The 22,241-nt window shown below is 35.7% G+C and overlaps 4 protein-coding genes across 5 annotated transcripts; 2 read left to right on the top strand and 2 right to left on the bottom strand.

The window, feature by feature from the left end:
- Positions 1-763: 763 nt before the first annotated feature.
- Eif6 (eukaryotic translation initiation factor 6) lies at positions 764-3,665 on the top strand. Its single transcript, XM_071794738.1, has 6 exons — positions 764-1,019; positions 1,369-1,454; positions 2,625-2,800; positions 2,891-3,067; positions 3,140-3,321; positions 3,408-3,665. The coding sequence occupies exons 1-6, from the start codon at positions 913-915 to the stop codon at positions 3,421-3,423; spliced, it is 744 nt and encodes a 247-aa protein (XP_071650839.1). The 5' UTR covers positions 764-912; the 3' UTR covers positions 3,424-3,665.
- A 90-nt stretch (positions 3,666-3,755) lies between these two features.
- Positions 3,756-8,084, bottom strand: LOC139822751 (uncharacterized). 2 transcript variants are annotated; one of them, XM_071794731.1, is made up of 10 exons: positions 7,541-8,084; positions 6,529-7,423; positions 6,197-6,448; positions 5,853-6,126; positions 5,582-5,763; positions 5,262-5,405; positions 4,926-5,169; positions 4,642-4,784; positions 4,397-4,532; positions 3,756-4,320 (listed from the first exon to the last, which is right to left on the bottom strand). In XM_071794731.1, the coding sequence occupies exons 2-10, from the start codon at positions 7,420-7,422 to the stop codon at positions 4,139-4,141; spliced, it is 2,451 nt and encodes an 816-aa protein (XP_071650832.1). In that variant the 5' UTR covers position 7,423; positions 7,541-8,084; the 3' UTR covers positions 3,756-4,138. The 2 variants fall into 2 exon arrangements, with proteins under 2 accessions (XP_071650832.1, XP_071650831.1); XM_071794730.1 differs by having other exon boundaries at positions 5,486-5,763; positions 7,541-8,083.
- Positions 8,085-8,571: 487 nt separating this feature from the next.
- Amx (TM2 domain-containing protein 3 almondex) lies at positions 8,572-11,275 on the top strand. The gene is made up of 7 exons (XM_071794739.1): positions 8,572-8,706; positions 8,794-9,027; positions 9,220-9,287; positions 9,362-9,505; positions 9,611-9,732; positions 10,728-10,871; positions 10,960-11,275. Exons 2-7 carry the CDS (start codon positions 8,937-8,939, stop codon positions 11,093-11,095), a joined length of 705 nt encoding a protein of 234 aa, XP_071650840.1. The 5' UTR covers positions 8,572-8,706; positions 8,794-8,936; the 3' UTR covers positions 11,096-11,275.
- A 5,551-nt stretch (positions 11,276-16,826) lies between these two features.
- LOC139823277 (protein unc-45 homolog B-like) lies at positions 16,827-21,006 on the bottom strand. Its single transcript, XM_071795655.1, has 5 exons — positions 20,713-21,006; positions 20,192-20,632; positions 19,648-19,800; positions 19,138-19,572; positions 16,827-18,803 (listed from the first exon to the last, which is right to left on the bottom strand). The coding sequence occupies exons 1-5, from the start codon at positions 21,001-21,003 to the stop codon at positions 17,013-17,015; spliced, it is 3,111 nt and encodes a 1,036-aa protein (XP_071651756.1). The 5' UTR covers positions 21,004-21,006; the 3' UTR covers positions 16,827-17,012.
- Between the last annotated feature and the right edge of the window lie 1,235 nt (positions 21,007-22,241).

Below are 22,241 nucleotides of genomic sequence, written 5' to 3'. Positions count from 1 at the left end.
ATGGCGCGAGACACTTATATACCGTGTCTCTTGATAGTCTTGATATTCGACATTAAATTTGGGGTTGAAAGCTATAGAATATATAATCTAGCTTATAAAAACATTTGTAATTACTCAATTAACAAAAACAATTATAAAGGCCTATACATATGTAGTTTACACCGATCACTTGATACGCGTATTAAATAGTAAATAACTAGTAAATTAGTTTGATTATTGGGTGATTAGTTCAAATATACCATATTTGATACGCGTATCAAGAGATCGGTGTAAACTAGGCTAAATATAATAAGATTATAAAGACAAAAATATCAACTATTCAACATCTATATTCAATGACGAATTGACGCCGATTTAACTATACCTAATCATTTCTGGCTGGGTATAATTTCATTTAATTTCGCGTCGCAAACTGCTTATCCGCTTTCCTGTATATACCTATCAGTGCAACGTATCCTCGTCGCTGCACTGTCAGCAAAAATTTCCGCACGGCATGAAATCGTCCTGCAGTCCCGTTCGCGTGCAAAGATACACGATTTCAAGTGAGTCTCGAAAGTCCAACTCGCTATATTCGAATATTCTCCATATTGGTATTAAAAATCGCAAATGCATTATCGCGAGCTATCGAAGCTCAAGGGGTCGATCGACGCGCCGTCGAGCACGCCATCTCGCGTTCGGGCCCTCGTGTTCCGCGTGACGGAAGACGGAAGTCACGGAAGCGCCGTCGTGTAGGCGTTATATAGCGTATCCGTCAGCCCGTGGCGCTCGTGCGTGCCCGCGAATAAATTTTTGAGGTTAACGTTCGGTCGTTCGCGCACGAGCGAGGAGCGAGCTCGCACGAACACCGAGAGCGTTCGCACGATACTTCGACCCAAGCACGCCGATGTAAAAGCTCGCAACGATCTCACAGTCATGGCAGTACGCGTACAATTCGAGAACAACAACGAGATCGGCGTCTTCTCCAAGTTGACGAACTCCTACTGTTTAGTCGCGATCGGCGGCTCCGAAAACTTTTACAGGTAAGCGTGACGTCACCCATAACGCAATCGCACGAAATCGGCATTGGCAGTCGACATTCTTTAATTAATTAATTAATTTCACTTATTAATTCAACAATAATACTCAACACGATAATATTGGAATACGAATATTTTTACATCATAATGTCAGAAATGTGTCGTGAAATAATTGCACATTATTAAGCAAGATAAAGTGGAATGATAAGCGTTGTACTTCAGTATACGAATATATATTATAATATAATATAATATGTTGATAAAAAGTATAAACATTACTGTCATCTTTTAATGATCCTATATCATTTTGCTGTAATGCTATGATTCTATTTCATTGTTGACGTAATTGCAGTGTATTTGAGGCGGAATTAGCCGAGACAATCCCAGTTATTCATGTATCAGTAGCAGGATGTCGCATCATAGGTCGATTGTGCGTTGGCAAGTATATTAAAATGACTTTTACGGACAAAGCACGGATACTGCTGTCAAGGACTTTCGAGCAATTTTAAGTAACCGAATATTGACTAATGAAGTAGTAATGGGCCTATTTTCTATTGTAGAGTTTATCTTTTTCTTTCCAATGTGGAGTAAAAAAGATATAAATTCAGAACTAGTGTTTAGCGATAGAAAACAGACCCATTTTATTATTGCACTGGATTACACTAGAACCTCTCCTCTCGCTTTCGTAAAATTTCAAACATACCTATCTCACTTGAAGTACAGAGAATGTACATTAGTAAGAGAAGTTTCTCAATGACTTATTGGTTTTTAAAGCTAAGTTGTCGACTCTAGTCTAGTGTTCTGCACCAGATCCATTCTGTTTTCGCCCGCCTTTCCTTCAGACTCCTAGGTTTAAAAAATATAAGCCTCAGGATTTGTATCTTTTATAAGATGTGTATAAGATATGTCGGGAACTCGAACTTAGGACTATCAGTTAGCCACTTTCACAATGAGTCACTCTTTATCTCTAGCATATGTAATGTGAACTATAAATTTTTGATATTATCATTTTGGAAACGCGTCAATCGTATGGGATAAAAACAAATTAAAACATGCAATTGGATAATAAATAGGAATTTGTTGAAAATTTTTAAACTTTTTTTAAGTTATTTTTATCTACTTATTATCTAACATTTACATTTATATAAAAATAATTGATTATATATTATCTAATAAATAATAAATAAATAGCAACTAAAATAGTATAAAGATCTTTAAGAAATTTCTTGTGTAGTCAAGTACACAGAAACTTTTTAGCCTCTTCAATAGCTTGTGCTCATTTCTTCCCAAGTTGGAAGAAAAATCAATATCATAAAAAAAATTAAACATTTTTTGAAAGTATCAAAATTTTCTTATATATAGATATATGAAGGATACAGGGGGAAAATGATCATAGTTGACGCGCTCATGGAGAAGAACCATCAGAGTCTAACATACAATGTAAACGCTAAGTAAATATTATTATTTCGATATTCTTACTGCCTTCTAGAAACTTAAAGTTGCGTTTTTCTCGAAATTACTCCGGATGGGCATTGATCATTTTTCCTCTGTATCTTTCTAATATAACATAATATATATTGCTCATAAGTATTTATCTTTGCAATATAGCGAACAAGAATGGATTGTTAGTACCAAATACGACAACAGATACAGAATTGCAACACATTCGAAATTCCTTACCAGATAATGTGAAAGTGCAGAGAGTGGAGGAAAGGCTCTCTGCTCTCGGCAATGTAATAGCATGTAATGATTACGTCGCTGTAGTTCATCCAGATCTGGATAAGGTAATATTTTTTATATTTTCTGTTATATTGGACTAAGTTTGTAACTGAAATACGCTGCTTTAACTCAAACTTTTGTATCTTTGATTAAAGGAAACTGAAGAAATTTTAGCTGATACTCTGAATGTGGAAGTATTTAGACAAACCATCGCAAGTAATGTTCTCGTCGGTTCATATTCCATTTTATCTAATCAAGGAGGTTTGGTGCATCCAAACATGCCTATTCAGGAGCAAGACGAGTTGTCCTCTCTTCTGCAAGTGCCACTTGCGGTAAGACAAACAATAAAACGATAAAACACAACATTTTCTATGTAGTTATAAGTGGTAATTGTATTCTTCTAGACTGGAACGGTGAATAGAGGCAGTAATGTGATTGCTGCCGGTATGGTTGTAAATGATTGGGCTGCTTTTTGCGGCATGGACACAACCTCGACAGAAATCGCCCGTATCGAGAGCGTTTTCAAGCTTAACGAAGCCAATCCAACTTCTATTACATCGAGTATGCGCGCACCTTTTATAGAAAGGTAAAACTAAAAAAAGAAAAAAAAACACGTAGCGTATGATTATATTAACAATTTCTCGTATAACAAGAATTCTCATCTCATTTTAGTATGTCGGACTTATAAAACAGGACTTCTTCAAAATACCGGAGAAAAAGTATGTTGGACTATACATTACATATATGTACATAAAACTCGATATTTATGGCTTTATATATCAGCACAAAATTATTCTTTCGTCAACATATCTACGACAACTCTTCTTCGTGATTCCAACATAAGATAATGTGTGTGCTAAGATACTCTATATTAAAATTTGTACGAAATATAGTGTTCGTTTATTCAGACATTTGACTAATAGGGTAATACCGTTGTAAGATAAATTTGCAGTTAGTGACTACATGCATTGCGGCATTCTTTTTTTTTTAAGACGAATGAATATGAATAAAGGAGAAAAATTAAGCAATGGAAAATCAAAGTACTATATTACTTATATCTCGTATTCTCTTCATAGAAACAATATGTATAATGAACATATCAAGGTAAGCTTACTTTCGACTATACAAATATCTATAAAGAATATAATCTCTGTAGCTTGATAATCGATCGAATACAACTACGTATAAAACAGAAATATTCTATATTGAAATATATTTTAATCAATAAAATATTCTCTTTGAATACAAACGCGTTTTCGTGTCAAAAATCTAAATTATTTCCATCCTGTTGGTTTACATAGTAAATGAACTACGAGTAAGAACATTGTACGGACTGGCCTGCTAATGAAATTTGTTGTAAACCAAGTGAGCCAGTCCGGTTTGTTAATTTTTGATCGATAAGACTAGAGCAGTGGTAGTTGTTCTGCGTGTAACAATTCAGTGGCTGCGGCGGAATCTGCACACATGACCAACGTAATGCCTGCTTGGTAAGATGCCGGAATGCGAATGTGAGTCGCTCCAGTAGTCGTGCTATTAGGTTGTTGCCTTTGGCTCATTGATTCTCGTACCATATTTACAACTTGCCCTGTTATCACAAATGTTTAATTAAAATTATCGCAATGTATAAAAAGTGATGCATAAAAAAATTATGTATAACATACCAAGGACATTCAGTTTTCGCCACTTTTGATCCATTGTCGCAAGTGGCGTTAGATCTGTATTTGCATTCCAATGCGCTAGAACGTCTGCTTTTCGTATTAATAAAATACTGGGGCTAATTAATTGATGCCACAGAAGCTAAAATCATGTCACAAGAATAAAATTCCGGTCAAACTAATTTCGCGACGGTTGCTACTTGGACTGATGATAAATTTACGTAATTTATGCATTATTCGATCATACGAACCTGTTCAGGCAAACATTCTAAGGGATTTGTTAAATATATACCAGCCTGTCCTACACCGAATATCATTTGATGATGCCATGCGTCCGGTATATCGCAACCTTCACCGCAATGTTGTAAATTCATTGTTGCGATTGGTGCAGCACCTGAAATGTAGAAATACGATATTTTGTACTTGCATCTTTTGACTTTCGTTACATGCTTCGATAATGTATATTTTAAATTTTAAATCATAGTATTATACAGATAACTGTACGTTTAAAGAATAACATATTCTTTAATCTCACCCTTGGAAATCCAATAATGTAACCAATGGGATAATGACACTTTTCTCTCTGGATAAAATGCAAAAAACTTTGTTACAGCTGCGCCATTCGTGGATAAAGATATCCCTCGTGCTATATCTTTATGAGTTGCCCCTGCTACTGAACGACTGACGAGATACCTCGGTAGCGGTACACCCAGCTCCCTTAATCTCGTATTTACACCTTTCACTAATACTTCCAGGGAAAATGATATATTTAAGGCCAACTAAAAACGATAATTTATATGAGACTCGATCAAATTATAGTACAAATTTGCAAATTTTCTAATTTTTATATATTTGTATGCTTTGCTATTACCAGAGCATTAATTGCGGATGTAGCACCACAAGCAGAGGTACCAATTTGCGTAACTTGCTTTATCGTAGCTTCCTGTTCACTCCACAGCATTACCTTCTCCACTGGTGGTAATCCGTCTAATCGTTCGTTACACAATTCACTTTCCTATTCGAATAATGCGTTTAAAAATTAATAAAACATGGTTTGCTCAACCCTTAAATCTATTTAATAGTAAATATATTAACCAGATTGGAATCACCACTTTGATTAAACGCAGCATGCTTATTGAGCATTAGTTTCTTAGCCATTATTCGATGATAAAGCGTAGAAATGAGATTAACCTTCCTGGCATTCAAATTGGAATTGTCCGGGAGCGACGCTGTCGTGGACTCGGCCCATAATTCGGAATCCGAATCTCTGTTATCACTGGGCGATATAAGGTCACCACTCGTGTTATGATAACCGTAAGATTCGCGTACTGGGCAACCTGTATTACGATATAGTGTCGCGCTGTCCCATCTTCCTGTAAATTTCACATAACATGGAATATCTTGTAGTACAATAATATGGCTACAACTTGCATCGCTAAGATAGCCGTAGCTGTGAGATTACCAGTTCCAGCGCTAGTACTAGGCATCCATGGAGCTGAATAAGTTGGCTTTGCACTTTGTTCTACTGTACATTGATTACTTGTGCATTGTTGGAAAGTAGTATGATTAACATGTTGTGCAGTTTGTTTCGAAGTCTGCGGCATCGCTACCAATCCCTGTCTAGACACAACTTTTCCGCTACTCAGATCATTTAGCACTGGGTCTTGTTCTATATTATCTAACGCTATATTCTGTATATCTTCGTTTATAGAGGCCAAATCACTGTCTCCAGTATCCTGCGAGGGAGGAAGAAGCATTATAATCCAACTCGATCTCATACAGCATCTCGTACAGCGAATATCTTACCAGTTCGCAGGAAGGCCCGGGATCAAAGTCCATCTCTAGGAAATCCATTTCTGGACTCGACCTACCACTATGGTTCTGTCCCTCCGCTTCCTGATTTGCCGCATGGTCCTGATTCAATTCTTCTTGTTGATCTAAGTGGATCACATCGTCATTTCCTTTATAAGTATAGATACAATAATCTTCTCCATCAGACATATCTCCTTCGTTTCCAGAGCTAGAATCCATCCGTTCTACCTGTTCTCTCTGCAAAGTCTAAAAGTAAGAAAACTCTAAATTCTGTGAACAAAAATATAAACACTTGACTACACGAGCCAGTATATAAAAAAACATACGTTCTGCAGTCCACTGGGACCAGCGGCTTCTCTGCTGCCGTTGATATTAGGTCTTAAAAAACAACAAGTCCCTTGACTCGTCGAACCTATACTACCGCCTATATTATTCAGTACACGTTTAGATCCGTAGGACTTTGATGTCCATGAACAATCAGCCTCCGGCCTAGAATCTGAACTGCAAGAAACCTTAGAAGGGCATTTCTCTATGGCAGATGCGTAATCCACATTATTTTTCATGTCCACGTCGTCATTGGATTTAATCGTTGATAAATTAGGAGGCATTACTGATACGTTTAACATAGGTACACTCGAATGTAAGGTAGCACTGGTAGCTGCGGCGGAATTAAGAACGGCCGATCCCAAGTTATGATTGTGGTGTATATTCGCCTGAGTGGAAGAGAGATTCAAGTGCATCTGGGACTTAGGCAGATTCAACGAGCTCGCATTCGTGACAGTCTTATGCTTCAATTGACAATTAACAGTATTGGTGTTTACAGTCTGAGGCTTGATATTGGCGGTCGCATTTGCAAACATGGAAGATATGTTTACATCTTGAGAAACGTTCTGCTCCAAAGAGTTGGCACAATCGGACACTGGGGTTTGCACGGACTTCGTTCCATTGGCGAGCACGATTGGGGCTCTGGACGACAGCGGCAGCGCGAGCCTGACGTTGCCCTCGCCGCTGTTGTTGTTCAGCCTCAACTGCTCCTCGCTCCCGTTCTCCAGCTGCCCCTTGGACGTTACGGCGGTACCTTGGTCCACGGATTGATTGTCATTCTTCAGGCTGACGTCCACTCTGACCTCCGCTCTGCCCTGACCTCCGCTGCCATCGTTCCCCTCCGAATTCATATTGTCCTCGACGATGAGACCGGCGGCGACGGTGTCACACGACATCCTACAAAGGCATACACATGCACACATACATACACGACAGAAGGGCATCTTCGAGGATTTTTTTTTTCCCCCCGGCCAAGGAAAATAAAAAACTTACTCTCTTCTTGATCGCTCTTACCATGTGGCGCGACGCGAGATCACCCGCCGGAGGTCGGCTGACGGCACGGGAAACTCGAACTTCGAACTTGTGGAATGATGCGATTCCGTTGCGTGGTTAGACAGGGATCCACATCGCGCACCGTTCCGGCCGGAACTGCGGGGCTGCGTAGCTGCGTAGAGAAAAGAGCCCGTGACTCGCGCGAGTCCTGCGGAAAAGGAGACACCGCCTCGCGCGAGAGAAAGAAGAAAACCAGAGAGCGCTTCTCCGTGTCAGGTGAAACTGCCGAAACACCTCGCTAACATCCCAACATCTCGCGGTGGTACCGGAAGTCAGCTGATTGTCGGAAACGAGTGTGCACTAGTATGCCGCATCGTTCAACGCTTCACACTTCACATGCTGCTTTTCGCTCTTTTCTTTAAACGTCGCCCTCGCGTCCTTTTTTTTACCTACTTGTTGACGCAATTACCTCGAGAAGACGATCGCTCATATTCGCAAATATTCCGAGTTCCAAGTCGTCGATCATAGAAACTAGAAACTACCGCCGATCACATCGGAATGCAAATCGCGCGACGCAGCGTGCATTCTCGGTACACTCGGAATCGTTAATACTTTCCGGCATTCCGGTTTTTATCCCCGATAGGAAAAGATTTCTATTTCTAGTAGACCTTTATGCAAATATTGATAAATATTTGCACAATTTATTTCTAAATAATTAATATTTCGTTCTTTGTTATTATTCAAGTAGCTGTCCTTTTATTTATTTTTTTTTCAGAATTCAATTATGCCCTTCATTTTTATTACGGGAAATTTTTTTCTACTTCGACTCCAATATTTAGTTTTAGATAATCCATTCATATCTGAAAATTTGAAAAATACCATCTAAAAGTATTGTTTTTTATTACTAGGCTTAAATATATATATATATATATATATATATATATATATATATATATATATATATATATATTTTTTTTTTACACTAATATATAATTTGTTTTGTTTTTTTTGTTAATTAGATACATACGTTGGAAGATCGGCGCAGCGAATCTGATTGGCTGCTCCATGTTGTGCCTCCCATATATTACACGCGGGTTTACGCACATTTTTATTTCGCGAAAGTAACGTACATTAATTATTTAAAAAAATAGCGAAAGAAAGAAGATTGCGTTTGATCAATGAAGCAGGTGAGTATCCGTGGTATCCGTTATCGACGACTCATGACGCGTCCGAGCGAGAAATATCTGAATCGAAGGGTATACTAATGTCGCCAGGTGTATGGTGTATGGTGTATACACTGTATACTCGGCGCGGGACGCTGTCGTGCTTCTCCTTCACGCGCACACGGCGCATATAAATTCGTCGGGGTTTTGCGAGTCGAGCACTCGGCTGCTGGTGAGAGGAATCCTCGCGCAGAATGAATGTCGTGCGGATCAACTCCAAGAACGTGATATTCCTCTTCATGGCCCTCCTATCAACCTCCGTCCAGGAGGCTCGCATGGATTACGGTGAGTGGAATTCGCAATCCTAACCATCGACATGAGGACCGAGCGAGAAGAACTTTCCACGTGAAACCTTTTGTAAAAATCAGTATCGAGGTGATACTGTATTTGTATTAATGCAGAAGCGCTGAAGTGTTTGATTTGTTTTTTTTTTTTTTACATGCGCCTGTAACTTGACGGTTAATGTAATCCTTGCAGGCACCGTGACCAGTTATGCTCTGAAAGAAGCTAACGTAAACTCCACGCCAGCCTATAGCAGCAAGAAGGTGAGATTCCTTAAATCCAAGTAGTAACTTAAAGTTATGATACTTATGAGTACAGAGTTATTGTTAAATTGCAGGAGGAAATGGCTGGTCTGTGTCCGAGTGGGATACCTTGCGTAGAGTTGAGTGGAGAATGCCTGAGGTGCAATTTAAATTACAGCTGCAAATATGGGGCGATGTATGAAGCAAACTGCTCCGTGATGGAGCACGTTGATTGTATAGTACGTAAAACTTGTGCGAAGAATTCGCAATTCTTTAATTACGGCTTAAAGTTAAAGATTCTTTAATATATTGGTAATTTAATCAGATGTTTTGTTTCTTGATAGGGAGAACAGACTTTCTTGAAGAAATACATGTGCCGTTATTGTTATCAAACTGACCACTGGGAGCATCAGTGCCATCAGAAAAATTCCTGCAGCTCAGTAGCGTCTCCTCAGCAATATTATAGGTCTGTAACATTATCTCACGTATAGGATGGCTTATTTTAATTTATCCACTTAAATATCTCAAAACCCTTGATACTTTGTGATCGTAACTTTAGAATGGCTTATACAAAAGGACACATAGCTAGTGTTTTGAAAAGGTTTTCAGATCAGCTATAAAATTATGCAATAGAAAAGAGTGGTTTTTATTCGTAAATTCTAAGATGATCTGACTTTCAGAACACAATCTTACGATTAAATAAGATCACCATTATTTGGTCTCTTAAGAGACAAACAACTTTTGTCTAAAAAGTTTTTTTTTCTAAAACTTATGAGTTTTGAGATATTTGAGTAGATACGTCAAAATATATGATCCTGTATATGTATGCAGTACTGACCAAAAGTTTGGACCCGAATTAAATGCAAAAAGTTGAGATTAATTGACAAAATAAATGGTTATGGTAGTGTTTCTTTGACAAAAATTTATTGAAATACAAAATATACTTTGATCTTTATATCAATAAAAAAATCACTTTCGCTTTCTATAATCTAATTTAGTTTATAAAACTAAAGCCTGTTTTCGTCTATGTAGCCTCTATAGCTATTTATTAAGAATCGATTTAGAAGCTTTTAAGTTTAAAGTATTTTAGCTGAAATACCCTTCCAAGCCAAGTATGGATTTGTAGTACCTCGAAAAAATGTTTTTTATTTTTGGGATTTACTTTTCTCATGCGTCGGTTTAATTCATCCTATAATAATTTAATGGGATTCAAATTCAGTGATTGTGGAGGCATATTATTATGAATATTTCCGAGTTTTTCCACATATAAGTTTTTCTCGATATAACTTTAATGTTTAAAGCAATATCAATTATTTATTTTGTGAATTAATCTCTTTTTCCTTTTACTCTTGATGCGTCTAAACTCTTGGCATCTAAACTCTCAGTGTATGATGATTTTATATTTATGTATATGTATATTGTAAAAAATATAATACTGACATTCCAATATTTTCATTGCAGAACAAATTGTACGGTAAACGGTGACATACTCTGTCTGGGCAGACGAAGGTTTATGAAAAATTTGCCCTGTAACTGGACAGTTGGATATCGTTGGTCTACGGCTTTGATCTTGAGCATCACTCTTGGAGGATTTGGTGCAGATAGGTACCTTATGATCTCGCAAGCGTACTACTTGAAATATAGACAATCGATTAAATATGGATTTCACATAAAATTTTTAAATTGATTATAGGTTTTACTTGGGACATTGGCAAGAAGGTATCGGCAAGCTTTTCAGTTTTGGCGGACTGGGTGTGTGGACTTTAATCGACGTGATATTAATCTCTATGAGATATTTAGGCCCCGCTGATGGCTCTTTGTATATTTAGATTATTTATGGATATTGTAATTATCAGTATCAGAGATCTAAGTCTTATTTCATCATAATTTATCATAGTCCTTGTAGGGAAATGTTATATTTGTTGAACTAGGTACAAATTAATGTGATATATGTAAATATATAAATATAAATAAGTTTTTATTAAATAAAACAGGCAACTGATCACGGATATATGATTTTATCAACAAAGCAAAGAATAATCTATTCTAAGTTAAGCTTCCTAAAAAAAAATACTTAAATAATCTAAATTTCACATTATTAGAAAATTATTAAGGACTATTGTCTTAGCGATTTTAATCGTTGGTATGATAATTTATATTTTAAAATAATAAGTATTTATTGCAAACAAATCAAATCTCTTAGTCAGCAGATATTATACCAATGACAAAATATAATACTTTTGTCTCGTATTCAGTAAACTGATGTATGCAAGAGGAAAGAAATTTTGAATCTAGAAATTGTGAGTGTGAATTTAATTTATATAATTAAATTTACAATTTTATTTTTAATTTAATGAATAACAATAATTATTAAGTTATTTCGCTAAAGTGGTGTGGACCATTATAATATAAAGGAATATTCGCAATTTAAATTATGAGAAATCTATTTTTATATAGCCATCATGTGGACAATAATAATGTTGTGTATCGTGACCATGAGCATAGCTATTGTTAGCTATTGTTAGCTATTGTTAGCTATTGTCAGCTACGAAGGTTTACAAACTGTTTAGCATGGTCCCGAAAACATATCGGCATATAAGGCTATATACAAGCTGAGGAAAAAGTCTAGAACCGGTGAAATATCTTGAAAACAAGACATTTTAGGAAAAAATATTTTATACATAAGTTGTAGGGTTTCAACAAATGCATCAAACGGTGGTATTTATTTGACCTTGAGCGTAAGTATGGAGGAGCTTTCAAGGTCAACTTTAAAATTTTAAATAAACCCCCATTTCCGGTACTCCGGAATCGACTTTTAACGTCATTATAGCTCTCGTATTTTATCTCGCGTATCGTTTCTTCTCCCGTATGTTCGTAAAGTTTTTTATAAATAAAGGACGCAGATTTCGGAACGATCGCCGCGGCATTGATTGCACTTCAGCGCATGCGGCGCATTTTGCTTTTAGAATCATGACAAAGCGACACAAACCGCAGATGACATCGTCTGCCTAAATGGAAGGGCGGGGGCGATAGAAGAGGAAGGTACCCTTTTATTTTTATTGACGACAGGTATATCGCGTTTTCACATATTGTGCAATGATCGCAACGTGTTCACGTCGCGCGATCGAGATAGAAACGCCGATTTTTCTTTCTTTCAACCAAACGAGAGGGAGAAGAATCCTCTCCCTTCGATCGTATCGTGATATGAAAAGATGCGAATATAGAATATGGAATATGAGATAAGCAAATTTTTATTTAATATTCTTGTAGCTGATATCGAGAGCTTTTCAAGACACTATCAATAAACTTCTTTCGGTTGAGTACTTTTCGAGATATGTTGACAAAGTTCAAGCACCGCCGGTATTCGGTATTAGCATTAGCCAAGGTGTACCGCGTGGAGGTTGCACGGTCGGATTTACATCTCATTGTGTGTGTGTGTGTGTGTGTGTGTGTGTTATATACATATCAACGGTTATTAAACTACAAAAGTTTGAAAGAGAAAAAGCCCCAGAGCGTGGAGTTCAGCTGCTTATCGCCAGAGATGCCGACGCTTGCTAGCGTATCCCTATCAACACTATCAACAGCGTGTTGCCGGCGTTTGGTAGCGTGAGTATTTATGAGGCTTCTTAAAAGATCATGTTTATAAAACCACAGATTAGAATAACTGACGAAATATGAGTTTAATAACCGTTAATTGATATGTTGCTATAAGACACACACACACACACGCACGCACGCACGCACGTACGCACGCACACGCACACACACACACACACACACACACACACACACACACACACACACACACACACACACAATGAGGTATAAATCCGACCGTGCAACCTCCACGCGGTACACCTTGGCTAATGCTAATGCCGGCGGTACTTGAACTTTGGCGACATATCTCGAAAAGTACTCAACCGAAAGAAGTTTATTGATAGTGTTTTGAAAAGCTCTCGATATCAGCTACAAGAATATTAAATAAAAAGTGGAGGTTTTTATTTCAAATTTTAAAGTTGACCTTGAAAGCTCCTCCATACTTACGTTCAAGGTCAAATAAATACCACCGTTTGATGCATTTGTTGAAGCCCTTTATGTATAAAACATTTTTTCCTAAAATGTCTTGTTTTCGAGATATTTCACCGGTTCCAGACTTTTTCCTCACCCGGTATTATCCCAGCCGAAACGCCGACGTCTATAAACGTCGAATTGACATCTTATAGATGTCGATTCGACATCTATCGACATCTATAGACGTCGAAAAGACGCTAGCATTCCGGCTGGGTATAACGGTCTTATTTCTCTTATTATTATTCACTTTTAATTGTAAGATGGATAAGTGAGAAATAATTATAAACACATATATACACATACAAATTATATTATTATATTGTATATAAATTTATTGTTATTGGTTACATATTTTTATTTCACTAATAATAGATATATTGCAATAAAGAAATATTTTTATGTAATCTATCGATAAATGACAATAAAATTTCAATATTATGTTTTTTAATTATGTACGACCGACGTTTCAAATTTCCTATCCAGTTGTATCATTGTTATAAACGAAATTTCCTGCACGTATAGGTATGTGAAAGTATTCGAATCACTTTTATAATATTGTTTCTTGATATCTTTTATCAGAACTTATAGTTAATAAATATAATTTAGGGAAGACCGGGGCAAAGTCGTCACTATTTTTTCGGAGCCGATTTTTAACAACAAAACAAATAATTTTAGTAAAATGTGGTATATTGTTGTAAAGAGTGAACCCTTTTGGCTACAAATTTTATACGGACATTTTTGGCCTACGTCGCTTTTGTTTTCCAGTGCACCATTTGTGGCCACTTTAAGGATTTTTGACGAAATAAATGTGTTTTAATTAAATTCTTTCTGGTATGCAACGCTTTTAACTACTTTAATATATTCTTAAGAATCTTTTAGATAATAAACTTAAGATTAGCAAACAAATAAACTTAAATAAATGTTTCAAAAATAAAAATTATATCATAAGTTCCGATTTCACCGTTTTTGGTCACCAAAACACCAGTTTCGCCACAATAAAGTACTAGTTTTGGCCACATAATGAAACTATAAGGTTAATTTCTAATTAATAAATAGGTATATATATAATAAAAATTATGATTTATTTTCACTGTTAATATTTATTTTTATTAAATATATATTACATATATAGCATATATCATACATAACTTCTATCAACCAATATCAAGAATTTAAAAAATGTATGTATTTTATGAAGGTTCATTACGTCATCAATAATAACTTAACTTTTTTTAATTAGAATTGTAAAATAAGATATTAAATAAAATTGTAAAATAAAATAAAAATATAAAAAATTAACATATTGTTTAAAATAATTCATCTATTAGAGCTTTTACTTCTAAAACTTTCTTGTTTTATTAGCAGTTTGTAATTTTTAATAATCGCATTTTATCCTTCTTTCTTCTTTCTTTTCTTTTCTTGTTTTTTCTTTTCTTCTATTTCTCTTTTCTTTTTTCCTTCTGCTTTTATTTTAAAATTTTTTTTTGTTTCATCGCTAATTCTGTTTTTTTTTCTGTTTTTGCTCTAACAATAATCGCTTTTTATTCTCTTCTTGTTTTTTTTAACTGTAACCAGCGATCACTTATTGTAATCACTGAAGGTAATTGTATTTTATTTTTCATTTTCTTTTTTGATGATTTTTTTATTTCAAGATAAACTAAAATGTTTTTCAAAGTTTCTTTTCTGCTGTTTGAGATTAATAATATTTGCGTTGTACAAATTTCCTGAACATTATTAGTTAAATCATTGTTTAAACAATTCTCATGCGGTTCATGGACATTTTAATTGCAAATTATAAACGATAAAAATATAATATGTGGCATATTTAAGTTACCTAATTTGTTATCCAGACATGATACACAACAACCTCGGTTAATAACATCGGTGTATAAGTATTTCAAATACTTTATACGTACGTCGTATAGGCATTAGGTATACCTACACCAATAGTAACGATACTGGATGATTATTTGAAGCGACAATAAAAAATTTACAAAGAGATTTTCGTAGAGAGATAGCAAGACGACACAATAAGCCTGTCGAGAAAGAGTGCATGTACTTCTGTGCTTGAAGAAGCTAAAATATCATTTATCATGGTAAAAAACGCCGAAGCAGGAGTCTTGTAAATGCAAAGTTTTGTTATTTATTAGATATATTGTACATTGTGCTGTCATTTATTAAAATAAAAAAAAATAATATTCTATTAATATGTCATTTAGATCCCAATTAATTATTCACGTTTAATCCTCTTAAGCGAATTTAATCTGTATTATCAGTGCTATCTGACGATTCGTTCCCTTCGACATTTATTATATAAAATTAGGACGTTTTGTCATTTGTCGTAGCTCTTTCTTCGTACAACATGAGATGTTTTTAAACGTGCGTTTATGTTAATGCTCTAATTGCAACTCATTTAGGAGAACTCCTGTACTGTTTAATAGCCCTACCATGGAATTACTAGCTCGATCACTTAGCTTTACAGTTTCACTTGTGTAAGATATACAATGTTGTGGTCGAGTGGAGATAAAACGTTTTGCTCCACTTGCCCCGACGATTCGTCGAGGTATTTTCGGCCGTACCTAAAGTAATAATAATTATAATCTTACATATTTGTTACAAACATTTTCTTATTACATCGAATTGGATCACGTCGAACGCGCGGCAAGCTTTCATGTAGATCGTCGGCGAAATAGATCCTTTATTACCTGTTGGAGTGCTTTCTCTTTGTTCTCTCATGTCGATCCTAACACTTTTCAAGCAGTATAGTTTAAACCGGGAAGCATCGGCATAGCTAATGAGGCACGACGCTGCGCGTCACGTGAATTTCGAAAGCGCGGACTCGACTGGACTCGACCGTGTGGAAGGCCGTCAGACTCATCTTTTATTGCAGAATTCAGAACGAGACATTATACGGTGTCTTATATAAGCTCGAACTCGTCGAACGCAGCGCGCGACGAAACAAAGTTTCGAGCGAGACGTCACGACGCGATAATTCGACGATATTGTTCGCTGAAGTAAGATCTCAAACGACCAATAAGGGTGCTCGCTTTGAATTACATCGAAATTAACTAGGATTCTAGAGTCCTAGATAAGAATCCCCAATCGTCGCCAAGATATATACCCGCATAAGCGCTAACGATCTTAAAGAAGGTAAGGAAAATATAAAATATGTTAAGAATGCCATGAAATTTATAATACAAGTTTCATTACAAATAATGATTGCATGCGTCAAATATACCGACGCTTTTTCTTTAATCGTCCAAAACCGCGCGCAGTTCTTCCGAAACCGTACAAGAATCTTTACAAGTGAATGCAATTTCCATTTTGCAAAAATTAGGTGCCGAAATGGAAACCATTTATACGTCCGCGGCACTCTCCGAGCTCCACCGATTGCTAACAACAGCGAAAAAAGAAATTTTAATCTGCAAAAGCGACAATCAAGAACTCACAAAGAGATTTTCGTAGAGACATAGCGACGACCCAAGCTTGTCGAGAAAGAGTATACTTCTGTGCTTGAAGAAGCTGGAATATTATTTATCATGGTAAAAAACGCCGGAGCAGGAATCTTGTATAAATGCAAAGTTTCGTTATTTATTAATTATACTGTACATTGTGCTGTAATTTATTAAAATAAAAAGTAATATTCTATTAATATGTCATTTAGATCCTAATTAATTATTCACGTTTAATCCTCTTAATCGAATGTTCTATATTATCAGTGCTTTGACACGATCCGTTTCTTTCGATGTCTCTCTTGAGTTTGCCCTCTTGAGTTTCCGCAGCAGCTTCTAAAACACGGGAAGCCAATTCCTTGAACTCCTTGTTTTGCACGGTGTCATTATCGCTCAATTCCCTCACTCGTTTTATTATTGTATCTGTTTTGATGAGTTTTGCAGCGACGTCTTTCGCATTTTTCATCATATTTAACGCAATTTTGGTACCTTTATGTTGTAATTCATCGTTTGGATCATTGAGTAAAAAAGGTAGGAATGTCGGCCAAAGATCCCAGCCGAGTAATTTTTCGCAAGTCTCTTTGCCGGCTGCCGTTAGCGTTGCTAACGTTCCAGCTAATGCCTTCTTTGTATGGTCATCTGTGTCATCCTTCACCAACCAATTCATAAGATCAAAAAGGTGATCAGATCTCTGCTCAACAAATTGAATGGCAACTTTATGGGATAATACCAAATTGTTTATGAGTTGTATGTACGTTCGTTTCAACATGTTGTTATCGTCACGCATACATTGCTCAATTTTCTCACATTCTGTCTTGAAAATATGTTCTCGCATGCTGTCGTTGACACTAGCTAGATTGCACAAAGCTGTTAGAGCATCGCATCTCTCATTAACGGAACGCTTCGGGCTCAATAGATTTGAGATCGGCTGTACAATCTCCATGATTATCTGACCGGGAAATGCAACCTCAGGAGATGTCGTGAGTGCTAGATAGGCCAGGGCCCGCGTAGCATATATCATTCCTGTGTTTGTGCCATTCAGCGCTAACGACAATAATGTCTCCGTGCCGCCTTCTTGAATAACTATTATTCTCAAATCATGTTCACTGCATATCGCGTTGAAAACGCGGGCTATTAATTCCTTGCTATTCTCGCTGCCTGTTTTAGCGAGGCTTACCAAAGCGCTGGTCACGCCGGCCTCCGCCAACACGCGCCGTCTTTCTTGCACGTAGTCGTCCTCGGCCTGTATGTGATCAATATTAAAACAGTTTACAAACATTTTCCTCTCGGGTGGGAGATCATAATTGTCATAAGCGCTGCACAAGTTCACCAATAATACGTCCACTTGGTAAAGAACCGATTGATTTTCTGCAGCCTTTGCAAACTCGATTATCGCTTGAACGGCATGTTGGTCTCGGATCAAATCGTCTTTGACCCCGAGGTTGAAAGTGAGATACGACAGACCTTCAACGGCCCATTTTTTCATATCTTTCTGAAGATTGGTCAAGAATCGTCTGCAAACTTTCAGCCATGTATCTATCTGTTTCTTATCGAACGTAAGAACAGCCTGCAATTCTTCTTCCAACACTTTGAATTTGGTCATCTTACAAATACCCACAAAAGCTCGAATCCGAATTGAATCTATCAGGTGCTCAGAATCATGCGAGCTCTCAGAATTATCCAGATTTTCAGAATCATCCGGGTCCTTAGAATTATCCAAGTTTTCAGAATTGTCCAGATCCGCAGAATCATCCGGGTCCTCAGAATCATTCGGGGCAAGATGACACAGATCCCGCAATATAGTGAAACATCGACGTATGAACGTGTTGAATTCGTCATATTTGGTTACAACGGCATAAATAAATTCGCAAATCATTTTTTTAATCAATAAGTCATTTCTTTTCTCTCCCAAAAAATAAAAAATCATATCATCAAATCCGTTTTCAGTAATAATTGCGTTTGCAACATTAAACGGACCGAGTGTTACGATTGTCATCGCAACTATTGCACGCATCTGTAAAACAAACAATTAACAATTTATGAATGTTTACAATTTGTGAAACAATAATTTTTTTTTTTTAATCAAGACAGTTTCAGTGTTATTAAACTTTGATTGAAAATAGAAGAAATCTCTAATTAAGAGTAAATTAAGCTTCAGAAAATACGATAAATGAAAGTCATTCTCCAATAAATTTTGATTAAACTCTGTTATTATTATAATTTAATTTGAAACATATTGAATATATAATATCGACAATTTCTCAAATATACTATAGTTGAAAATATGCTTCTTTCATTTTAAAACAATTTAAGTCATCGGGAAAGATCGAAAGTTACAAAATTCATACATGACATCCTACGTTAGTCGTCTGCAATTCTGCTCTAATAAATTCATTAATAATGTCGAAAAATTTTTCCTTATCATTTTCATCCAAGTTTTCATCGATTTTTGCTAAACACACGCTGGTTATAGTTTGCGTGGAAGACGTATAATCCAACGAATTGCAATATTCGCTTTGGCATTGACTGGCTACCTCCATTAATATTTCCAAACCACCAAACTCGAGCAATTGTTTGGCCCAGTGTAATGCAGTATAATGAATGTTACGCGTAATAAATTTTATTAATGCGTCTCTAGCAATGCCTGTTGTTGTTTCATTTCCTATTTTATTCAACAAGCACGACAGAATCCTGTCAATTTCTTTCTTATGCTTTTTGCACAAAGCCTCGTCGGGTATTGAATCGGGTTCATCGTTTAAGCCGCTGTAAGTTTTCAATATAGTCTGAAACATAATTACACGATAAATCAGTTACTGAAATACGTGTATGCTATCTACATTTTAGTTAATAATATTTACCTGTAAACAATATTGAGATGCATCGATTCTCCTAGTAAATGCGCTGTTCATCATTTCCAGACACCAAGGCAAAACGTCTGCCACAATGGAATCGACTTCCAGAGCATCTAACGGGCTGAATATTAAGGTTGTTATCGCAAGTACAATGCGCACCTGTAAAACAATCAATTAACAATTTGTAAATTATTGCTTGAAACAATATTTGATTTAAAAGAATCAAGATAGCTACAAAGTTATTTAATATTTAATATTAATAGAAAATAGAAGAAATTTCTGATAAATTATGCTTTATAAAATACGATAAATGGCAAAGTCATATTCTTCAATAAATTTTGATTAAACTTTGTTATAATCATATTTTAATTTATGTTATATACAGAGTATACAATATCGACAATTGAAAATAAAATCTTCTTTGACATTTCTTCTTTTAAATAGAGTTTAAATTTCTCAAGTATATGTTATTGTTAAAGAAATATTTGCCTCTTTTTATTTTGAAACAATTTAAATAATTAGAAAAGACCGGAAATTACAAAATTTATACCTTGGATTCGGTGTCAGATTTAGGCAATTTATCTCCAATAAATTCATCAATAGCGTTGATAAATGTTTTCTTATCATCATCATTGCATATCATCTTTTCATACATTTCTGTTAAGTACATACTAATTAGAGTTTGCGTGGAAGAAGTGATGTCGATTGAGATTTTGTTTTTAAATTTCACCATTTCACTGGCCACTTCCATTAATTTTTGCAAACCGCGAAGCTCGACCAATCGTTTGGCCCAATCTAACGCAGTATAATGAATGTTATGCGTAATAAATTCAATTAATGTGTCTTTATTAGCAATGCCTGTTGCTGTTTCATGTCCTATTTTACCCAACAAGCATGACAGAATCTTGTCAATTACTTTCTTATGCTTCTTGGTCAAAGTCTCGTCGGGTTTTGAATCGGGTTCATCGTTCATGCCGCTGTTCAATACATTCTGAAACCGAGAATTACACAGTAAATCAATTACTGCAAATACATGTATGTTATAATTACATTCTAGTCGATAATATTTACCAGTAAACAATATTCAGATGCGTTGACTCTCTCCGTAAACGTGCTGTTCATCATTTCCAGACACCAAGGCAAAACTGCGTTTATCATAGCAGACTTAGTTCGACTAACATTGTCTTCATTGCATGACTCGCCTACAATACGAATCGCGCTACAGATCACTTTATCGTTCTCTCCCACTTCCTTTATGAAGATCTCGTAGGCAGTTCTCCAACGTGCAAGTATAAGCAGAGTAATCATGGCGTTTTGACGTTTCTCCTTATCTGCTCTCACGTTAAATGCTAAATTCATCATTTGGGATACCTAATGCAAAATTATTAAGCGTATATTTGAATATAATGATCTGTAATAAGGATATAAATTAACTGTGAAAGATTATAATTGTATGACGTAATATTTAGGTACCCATATATAGTGTGTAGATTATTAATCGATAAGAAAAAATAATTATAATAAGAGAGACAAGAACTCATATTCGTTTGTCAAATTATATGTGATATTAAGTGAAATAAGAACTCTTAATAAAATATATTGAATATAAAGAATGTGTTATGATCTAGACCAAATTAACTTGCAAAATAATAAATTTTTGTAGTTATATATATATCTTGGCATTAATACTTGCTTTGTTTTTAATACGTTTGTCTGGAATTTTACAAAATTGTTTTGTTCTGTGTTGAGGTAGCGTATCATTTGAGCAAGATGTGCCTTTTGAGCAAGATGAAATAATAATCTCCACATTCTGATATGCCTGCTCGAATCTCTCTAACTCTATTAATGCAAAAAGTCTGCGAATCAATGTTATGCGAAAGTTATGATATATTTTTAACTTTAACACACTGTTGCAATCTTCAATCCCTTTGTCGTAATCGTTATGCTCAAAATATGCTGCAGCTCGATTATCGTAATACAATCCCTTCTCAGTGTCGTCTGTTGCTAGTTCAATTGCCTTTGTGTAGTGACTTATGGCTTTAGACCACCTTCCGTGAATGAACTCTTTACCACCCTTCTTATTCCATTCCTGTGCAGTCATATCTGATTCTGCCATGATGGAATAATGCTATAACACAAAATATATGATGTTGCAATGTGTTTTAACATGGAAAAACTCTCTGTGACGTTTTATACATATTATTTTGAATGCGAAAAGCCCAGATTATAAACTTATTACAAAATAATTATACGCGAGTATGAGGCATTAATGAGTCAAAAATAAACTTACAGTTGAATAATAATAACATTGTATTTTCTAACGTAAGACCTGCATATAAATCATAATTGATTGTTGCAACAATTTTTATATTAGAGAGCAGATAGCTAACTTGCACTAACATTGAAAGACAAATTTATTTTCAGTAAATTATCTTCGACATAAATATAGGAGCATTGGGGTTAAATATAGACTGAACAATGTTATCGACCTACTGATTGTAATTCAATGATTATCGATCGCGACAGTTCGGGTTTGGATCGACAACGATTCATGACATTTTACACGTAGATACTTCAATTCGTTTTAATCCGAGAAAAGC

Source organism: Temnothorax longispinosus, chromosome 12 (genome assembly GCF_030848805.1).
Source record: "Temnothorax longispinosus isolate EJ_2023e chromosome 12, Tlon_JGU_v1, whole genome shotgun sequence".
Classification (NCBI taxonomy): domain Eukaryota; kingdom Metazoa; phylum Arthropoda; class Insecta; order Hymenoptera; family Formicidae; genus Temnothorax; species Temnothorax longispinosus.
Note: the sequence above shows the minus strand (reverse complement) of the source record. Positions and strands in the feature narration are given on the sequence as shown.

Bases quoted from the DNA above. Each gene is read 5' to 3' on its own strand.
- Eif6 (XM_071794738.1), top strand. From the start codon at position 913: ATGGCAGTACGCGTACAATTCGAGAACAACAACGAGATCGGCGTCTTC. The intron at 1,020-1,368 runs GTAAGCGTGACG...ACGTAATTGCAG, and splicing joins GGCTCCGAAAACTTTTACAG to TGTATTTGAGGCGGAATTAG. The intron at 2,801-2,890 runs GTAATATTTTTT...CTTTGATTAAAG, and splicing joins TTCATCCAGATCTGGATAAG to GAAACTGAAGAAATTTTAGC.
- LOC139822751 (XM_071794730.1), bottom strand. From the start codon at position 7,422: ATGTCGTGTGACACCGTCGCCGCCGGTCTCATCGTCGAGGACAATATG. The intron at 6,127-6,196 runs GTAAGATATTCG...CCTCCCTCGCAG, and splicing joins CCGGGCCTTCCTGCGAACTG to GATACTGGAGACAGTGATTT. The intron at 5,764-5,852 runs GTAATCTCACAG...TGAAATTTACAG, and splicing joins TAGTACTAGCGCTGGAACTG to GAAGATGGGACAGCGCGACA.
- Amx (XM_071794739.1), top strand. From the start codon at position 8,937: ATGAATGTCGTGCGGATCAACTCCAAGAACGTGATATTCCTCTTCATG. The intron at 9,028-9,219 runs GTGAGTGGAATT...TAATCCTTGCAG, and splicing joins GGAGGCTCGCATGGATTACG to GCACCGTGACCAGTTATGCT. The intron at 10,872-10,959 runs GTACCTTATGAT...AATTGATTATAG, and splicing joins GGAGGATTTGGTGCAGATAG to GTTTTACTTGGGACATTGGC.
- LOC139823277 (XM_071795655.1), bottom strand. From the start codon at position 21,003: ATGATGAATTTAGCATTTAACGTGAGAGCAGATAAGGAGAAACGTCAA. The intron at 19,573-19,647 runs GTAAATATTATT...ATTATGTTTCAG, and splicing joins CATCTCAATATTGTTTACAG to ACTATATTGAAAACTTACAG. The intron at 18,804-19,137 runs GTATGAATTTTG...TTTGTTTTACAG, and splicing joins CGACTAACGTAGGATGTCAT to ATGCGTGCAATAGTTGCGAT.